Source organism: Stigmatopora nigra, chromosome 4 (assembly GCF_051989575.1).
Source record: "Stigmatopora nigra isolate UIUO_SnigA chromosome 4, RoL_Snig_1.1, whole genome shotgun sequence".
Classification (NCBI taxonomy): domain Eukaryota; kingdom Metazoa; phylum Chordata; class Actinopteri; order Syngnathiformes; family Syngnathidae; genus Stigmatopora; species Stigmatopora nigra.
In genome coordinates, this window is record NC_135511.1 from 17578562 (window position 1) to 17586875 (window position 8314).

Genomic DNA, 8314 nt, shown 5'->3' on the forward strand with positions numbered 1-8314 from the left:
TTGAAAGTCCCCCTCACGCCCCCATTTTTAATAACCAATCAGAGAACAGTGATTATTTTCGGCCCCGCCCCTCGTACGTCCCTCTGCGCCATTAGAGGGCGGACCGAGATCGATGAGGTCATCGGGGTAAACAGAAAAGATGGCGGCTTGTATCGCCGAAGAGAGGTTGTCCAGTCCTACTGGGACCGGGACCGGGTTCGAAGCCGGGCACTTATGTCGTGCCCGCCGTGCGGGGAAGTTGACCGACTTACCAACCGAATTGTTGGAACATATTTTGTGCTTCCCGGTGCTCGAGCATGTCGACATTTGCAATGTGTCCTGCTGCTGCCTGCGACTGCGCGACGTTTGCCACAGCGGAGGGAAGGTTTGGGGGCACCAATACAAACTCAGGTCATTTTTATCATTATTCTTATTCATAATTATGCATGGATCGTGTTATCAGCGGTTGCTGTCTTTTTACTGCTTCAGTAATCAGCTTGGCGATGTTGCTTAACGATCTGATGATGCATCAATATGTGAAATATGGATGAGCCCATTCACCAAATTTCTTTAATATTTTCATTCCAGACTCATCATAAATGTCCTTTTATCATCCTGGCTATGACTTTAGGCCCAGGGTTAGTTATCATTTCAGTAGTCAGGCAAATTTTAGTAGCATATTGTTTTGATGCTATCACTTGCCCCTCCCATTTTGAAAACAAAAACAGAAACAAATAAAAGCAGTCCTTTTAAAAAGCCTAAATCGTGAAAATAAAAACAACTTGAATAGTTAGCACTTCCATCTGAAACTAATCCGGTCAAGGCTCGTTCTGCAAGTGCCTTGATGGGTTTTCTCCGGGTACTCCGCCTTCCTCCCATATTAAAAAAAATACATTCAAGTATTGTAGGCAGATCGCACACTCCAAAATGTCTGCACCCCTGCGACCATGATGAGGATAAACAATCGCCAATCTGAAAAAAATGAATCATTTTTTAGGTGGCCACGCCTCCAGAGGTTTTACCCGCAGAACGAGAGTTGCGACTGGCTACGCGAGTACAAAACTCGTCATCGGGTGGGCATCCAAATCCGAAGGACTGTGGAATCTATCTCCAAACGCTTCTTCATGGAAGTGGTGAGTGGACAACAGAAGGAATATTAATAATTAATTATTATTATCATCATATAGTCATACCTTGAGATACAAGCTTAAGGCGTTTCAGGACTGAGCTCATATGTCAATTTACTCGTATCTCAAATCAACTTTTCCCATAGAATTGAACTCAATACAAATTAATATGTTCCCATCCTCAGAAAAAAAAACACAAAAAACAGAATATTACAATGGAAAAGCATTTTTATTGGTTTTTATTAACCATCTGCTAACAGAGTAACACATAACTAATGATTATGATGTTTAAAAACAAAAAGTTAAATCAAATCATGTTATAAAGTCCACTATCCCTAATGCTAGCAATGCTAACCAATGCTAAATACATTTTTTTGTTTGTTTTTCCCAGCCCTGCATCGGTCAAGTGTTGGGTGACAGCTTTACAGAAATCGAGTCGCTGGGTATGCCAATGCATTTCTGCGAGGATGAGCTGCTCTTTATCCTCAGCGCAGATAAGAGGTGAGACATCTTTGTGTCTCGAAAGGGGGAAAATGTACACAATTTATGTTGCTTAATCCATTTCCCTCTTTTATTATTGTCCAGGAAAAACCTGACTTTAAAGTACTATGCAAAGAAGATCCTTTACTTCCTGAGACAGCAGAACATTCTGCGCTCTCTCAAGAGCTTCCTCGAGCAGCCGCCTGAACAGCAGTCTGCACTCGCTGGTAAGAAAAAAATGTCCTCACAATAGCACACTGGTTTCAAAGTGGCGGCTCGGGGGCCAAATCTGGCCCGCTGCATCATTTTGTGCGGCCCAGGAAAGTCAATCATGGGTGCCGACTTTCTGTTTTAGGATCAAATTCAAATGAAGAGTATAGATGGATATTAATTTTCCTGATTTTCCTCCTTCTAAATCAATAATTGTCCTTTTTTAATCATTGTTTTCTGTTTTTAGTTCAAAAATCAGTTTGTAAAATCTAAAAATGTATTTTAAAAAGCTAAAATATACATTGTTTTAGATCTATAAAAAAACTGAATATTCAGGGCCTTTAATCCATTTATTAAAAAAAAAATTAAATATTATATCTAAACGAGGTAGTTACGACCAGAAAGACAGTGGCTATGATCTCCACTGTATGCAATGTATATCAAAATTTGTCTCGTATCTCAAAATAAATATTTACTCGTATCTCAAATTACTCGTATCTCAAATTACTCGTATCTCAAATTACTCGTATCTCAAATTACTCGTATCTCAATTACTCGTATCTCAAATTACTCGTATCTCAAATTACTCGTATCTCAAATTACTCGTATCTCAAATTACTAGTATCTCAAATTACTCGTATCTCAAATTACTCGTATCTCAAATTACTCGTATCTCAAATTACTCGTATCTCAAATTACTCGTATCTCAAATTACTCGGATCTCAAATTACTCGGATCTCAAATTACTCGGATCTCAAATTACTCGGATCTCAAATTACTCGTATCTCGGGGCACTCATATGTCAAAGTATTACTCTTATGAACATTTCCATTTATTATGTGTGTCCAGGTGCCGTCTTGGTGGACCAGTACTGTAATCCCCTTGCCGAAGTCACGTTGGAGGGAATTTCGGCGCAACTGGACGAGATTGTTGACAAAGTTAAGAAGACCCTGAGGGTGAAGAATCCATCCCATCCCAGTCTTCGGGTGGCTCCGGGTGAGTTGAGGGTACTCTATCAAAGGATTCGACCTTGAGGACCGTTTTTTTATGCCACGCAGGTGGCGAGCATGTCCAGCTTGAGGACTTTGAGCTCCAGCGGCAGGTCTTCTGCGCCCTCAATGCGGTCTTGTATGAGCAGTTGATGTATAAGGGTGACCTGTTGGATTACTACAACCCGGTCAATTCCTATTTACATCAGGTAGAGTTCCAGAAATACAGTAGGTGGAGTGAAATTTACTGTCAAATTAACTGCAGTTTTACCACAAATAGTTCATTCTGGTTATGACATCACAACCAGAAAAGTGGGTGTTCCCAAATGGACTGTTTTTTGGGTGAAACGATTATAAAATGGGTAAAAACAATCAGATTTGAGTGATAAATTTCATTTCTACATGCCAAATTTTATTAGTGCAATTGTTTGTAAAAATATATATATATTTTTTCAATAGTTGTAGTGATTTAATTTCATGCTAAATATATTTGAATGCAAATAGTGTACTTTTACATTCTCAAACAATTTCAAAATGTACTCTTTTAATGCTTAGAAAAATTTAAATTGGTATTTTATTATTCCAGTACTTATGACTGTCATAAATTGCATTTTTTCGGACTTTACAGTAATCCCTCGAATACTGCGGCTTCAACTTTCACAGTTTTACTACATCACAGATTTTTTTTGGACTATAAGTCGCATTTTGGATAAAATTGTATTTGGTAAAATCTCAAACAAAGAACAGACATTTTAAAACACATTTTAAAATAAAATTAATAATCACCAAGTCCGCCCACTGCCATATTAAAATGATAAACATAGGCTTTGACCACCCTATTGTAGTTTACTGTAAAAATACCATATAACATGATATAATAATTCCAAACATAAGTCTCACCGCCCCATCCAAACTTTACAATCAGCTGCGACTTATACTCCAGAGAATACAATAATACTCAAATGGGCCGGACCAGTAAACTCATTGCAAAATTACATAGAACTAACCACAAGCCCACTTTTTCCTTTGTATTAGTCACTAATACTAATAATTAGTGCAAAGAATGAGTAAATTATCAAAATGTTTATTAACAGAACTTTTTATTTACATTATGAACAATATATTATGAACAAGACAATAACATAAGAACATAAATAAATGTCAATTCATGTTGTCTGCACGTACTAAAACACTGCGCCCCTAGCGGATAATACAAGAACTACACATTTTAAAGAAAATTCATATTTTTTTTATACAATGCAGCTTTCTTCCCCGGGCCGTACCAAACCACCAGACGGCCGGATCCGGCCCGCGGGCCGTATGTTTGACACCACTGGTTTAACCCATTTCCACGCCATTTTTGTCCCACAGGTTTTGCTTCGTCGTAGGGGAATCCCCATCAGCCTATCAGTGGTCTACATGACACTGGCTCAACGATTGGGTGTTAAATTAGAGCCGGTTAACTTCCCAAGCCACTTCTTACTACGCTGGTGCCAAAAAGAACGAGGGTACTCTGAGTTTTCTTTGGGTTCCGGACGTTTTACTTCCATTCACGTCATGTTTTCCAACGCCCACAGGAGCGACGACATCTACGACTACGTGTACATCGACGCTTTCGGAAAAGGCAAGCAATTGACGGCTAAAGAATGCGAGTACCTCATCGGGAACCAGGCTAGCTCTGACTACTACGGTAGCATCGGCACCCCCGAGGTGTTGCTAAGGATGGTGGGGAATCTGCTCAACATCGGGAAGAGAGGGTAATGGTTCACTTTGGTAGGAATGTTAGACAATGGGACGCCAAAAAACTAAATGTTTGTGTTATTTTCTTTTTGAGGGAAGGCAAAGAGAAGTCCTACCAACTTCTGAGAAATACGCTGGATCTTTTCCTCACCATTAACCCGGACAATGTTTCCTACCTTTTGCTGCAGGCCAGACTATACTTCCACTTGGGTATTTGGCCCGAGAAGGTACATGTGTGTACTGTGGGGAAAAATATTATATTCTCGATTTCATTTGGGCTGGACCATTTTAGATATAATATTTAGATTTTTTTTTTTTTATAAATGGATAAAATGAACTGGATTAAAATCCCTGAATATTCAGTTTTTTATAGATCTAAAACAATGTTTAATTTAGATTTATTTTTACATATTTTTTGATTTTACTTAATGATTTTTTAACTAAAAACACAGAAAAAATGGATTAAAAAATGACAATTATTGATTAAAAAGGGGGAAAATCATGACATTTAGTATACATTTATACTCTTCATTTTAATTTGATCCTAAAACAGAAAGTCAGCACTCATGATTGACTTTCCTGGGCCGAACAAAATGATGCGGCGGGCCAGATTTGGCCCCCGGGCCGTGACTTTGACACATGTAACATGAGTGCTTTACGGCCATGGATGTGAGGTTTCCCATTAAATGTAGGTTCCTTTTGGGCAGGTTTTGGACATACTGCAGCACATCCAGGCATTGGACCCGTCTCAGCATGGATCAGTGGTCTACCTGGTCCAGCATACGCTGGAGCACATCCAGCATAAGAAGCAGCCCGCCGCCCCTGACATCAAGCGACGCGGGACGGCCGACCACCTCGAAGTTCGCTACTCTGTGGGCCTTGTCATGAAACACAAGAGGTGTGTTTGGCGATGGCGGCGGCGCTCGACGCTTACCTATCCTCCCACGGTTTCCATTTTATCACAGGTCGGGTTATAACTGCGTCATCTACGGCTGGGATCCCAAGTGCGCCATGAGCCAGGAGTGGATCACCACCATGAGGGTCCACCAGCTGCCCGACGGCACCGAGCAGCCCTTCTACAATGTCCTGGTGCAGGATGGCACTTGTCGATACGCCGCACAAGGTAAAGAGAGGAAATTTCACCAGCAATTTGTGACGTGAAGTTACGTTAATGGCTGAGGAGGCACTGATGTCCTCAACAAGATAGATAAGTAGTCAACATAGATAAGTAGTCCACATAGACGAGTAGTCCACATAGACGAGTAGTCCACATAGACGAGTAGTCCACATAGACGAGTAGTCCACATAGACGAGTAGTCCACATAGACGAGTAGTCCACATAGACGAGTAGTCCACATAGACAAGTAGTCCACATAGACAAGTAGTCCACATAGATAAGTAGTCCACATAGTTAAGTAGTCGACATAGTTAAGTAGTCGACATAGTGAAGTAGTCCAAAAAACAACAACAACAAAAATGTATGAGCTCATAAGTAGTCGACATAGATAAGTAGTCCACATAGATAAGTAGTCCACATAGATAAGTAGTCCACATAGATAAGTAGTCCACATAGATAAGTAGTCCACATAGATAAGTAGTCCACATAGATAAGTAGTCCACATAGATAAGTAGTCCACATAGATAAGTAGTCCACATAGATAAGTAGTCCACATAGATAAGTAGTCCACATAGATAAGTAGTCCACATAGATAAGTAGTCCACATAGATAAGTAGTCCACATAGATAAGTAGTCCACATATAAGTAGTCCACATGGATAAGTAGTCCACATGGATAAGTAGTCCACATGGATAAGTAGTCGACATGGATAAGTAGTCGACATAGATAAGTAGTCGACATAGATAAGTAGTCCACATAGATAAGTAGTCCACATAGATAAGTAGTCCACATAGATAAGTAGTCCACATAGATAAGTAGTCCACATAGATAAGTAGTCGACATGGATAAGTAGTCGACATGGATAAGTAGTCGACATGGATAAGTAGTCGACATGGATAAGTAGTCGACATGGATAAGTAGTCCACATAGTTAAGTAGTCCACATAGTTAAGTAGTCCAAAAAACAACAACAACAACTATGCTTATGTATTTCAAATCTGTCAGAGAACCTGGAGCCCCATTCGGACCCCCCAGAGATCGGGCACGCCGAGGTAGGCCGCTACTTCTCCGAGTTCGCCTGCACGCACTACGTGGCCAACGAAGAGCTCAGGACGCGTTATCCCGACGACTCGGAGCACACAGACGAAGTGGCGAAGGACCTCTACCCCTCTTTGCCACCGCCCTCGCCCATGTAGCAACAACATTTTACATTCCACAGTTCACAACCAACACAAAGAAAACATAAAGACACCCACGAGTCACTTCATTAAGTACACCTGCTTGGCTAAAAAAAAAAACCAAAAATATTTTTCGATATTTATTTAATAATATGGTTAACCCTCTTGTTCTGAAAGCCGTAAAACTACTTTGACACTTGTTTGTAGCTAAATGAAAAAGACAAAATATTAAGAATAGTTGTAATTCACCATCATTCATTTTCAACTAAAAGTATTAAATACAATTTTTATTCTTATTAAAATATGACCAAGTTCCAAGATCTTTAGAACACAGAAAATATTTAATATTTTAGTTTGCTCTGAAGAAAATTGCCATGATGACATATATGATTATAATTAATAAGAGTCTAATGATAATTATTAAAATGTACATAACTCTAGTTAAACAGTGAATTTTTAATTGTGAAAAAAAATTCATCCTTTTGTGCTAGTAATTGTGCTGTTTTACTAAATGCATCCAAATAATAAAACTTATTCTTATGTAAAAAATAATTTATAGATAAACTGCATTCAAAATAACTTTAATAATGGCACTATAAAGCCCTTTAAGACTTTGCAGGTGTACCTAAAAAAGTGTCCTGAAAGTGAAGCGTTGAACGCCAAAATAGTGTTAAAAGTGGAAAGATGGTAAATTCCACTCATTCATGTTAAAAAAATGAAAAAAAGAAGAATGCTCTTAGGAAATGTATCATCCCAAATGTTTGCCAAATGACTTTTTCATGCACACTTATCTGTGACATCATGAGCCCATCAGGAATACACAATAAAAAAAACAAAAGAGACACTTGTTGTGGAAAACCCTTTGAAAATATATTCTTCCAATCAATCATGTTTGGTATGCTAGTTAATATGAATATTAATCCATGCTCCAAACAGAACAAGAAAGGGGTTTTTCCCCATAGGCCTTACTGTAAACTGGGCAACTGAATGGTTTCTCCTTTATGTATATTTTCATGTGTTTGACTAAGTTAGACTTTCTAGTAATTGTTTCACTCTAGCTAAGCAACTAAGTAGTTCTAGAATGTTTCCGTTTTATTTCAAAAGTCTTTTTAAAACTTTACAGTGCTTGGTGTCGCCTTCGTGTACGTCATCACTGTGCGACAAAGTACTGTGGGCTGTTGGTGATTCCATTTTAAAAACGTTTATTTATATATTTTAAACAATACACGCACACACTCCAAAACAGATATCACAAAATGAACGTAGTCTGCTCAAATGTTCTTTTTGACATATATGCAACAGAAATGGACTTGGCATGCAGGACCATAATGAGGCGGCATTGTGGTCCTGCGCCCTGATAGGGCACACCCCCTTTTGGGCACGCCCACCCAGGTCGTTGATTGGGTGTCTCCGATGGTCCACGAGCGCGTGGAGCTCCCACCTGCCCGCCCATCGCTCCTCCCCAACCAACCCTCCTCCCCCTGACATGAAGCCA

The 8314-nt window shown here is 39.5% G+C and overlaps 1 protein-coding gene across 1 annotated transcript; it reads left to right on the top strand.

Moving 5' to 3' along the window:
* Positions 1-109: 109 nt before the first annotated feature.
* Positions 110-7661, top strand: fbxo21 (F-box protein 21). The gene is made up of 12 exons (XM_077715973.1): positions 110-390; positions 977-1112; positions 1498-1607; positions 1692-1813; positions 2646-2792; positions 2855-2994; positions 4157-4293; positions 4363-4542; positions 4620-4752; positions 5233-5423; positions 5491-5648; positions 6647-7661. Exons 1-12 carry the CDS (start codon positions 140-142, stop codon positions 6835-6837), a joined length of 1896 nt encoding a protein of 631 aa, XP_077572099.1. The 5' UTR covers positions 110-139; the 3' UTR covers positions 6838-7661.
* The last annotated feature ends 653 nt before the right edge of the window (positions 7662-8314 follow it).

What these genes read in the sequence shown, in the direction of transcription:
- fbxo21 (XM_077715973.1), top strand. Translation starts at nt 140, where the DNA reads ATGGCGGCTTGTATCGCCGAAGAGAGGTTGTCCAGTCCTACTGGGACC. An exon ending in GGGCACCAATACAAACTCAG is followed by an intron (nt 391 to 976) that starts GTCATTTTTATC and finishes ATCATTTTTTAG; the next exon opens with GTGGCCACGCCTCCAGAGGT. An exon ending in CTCAACATCGGGAAGAGAGG is followed by an intron (nt 4,543 to 4,619) that starts GTAATGGTTCAC and finishes TTTCTTTTTGAG; the next exon opens with GGAAGGCAAAGAGAAGTCCT.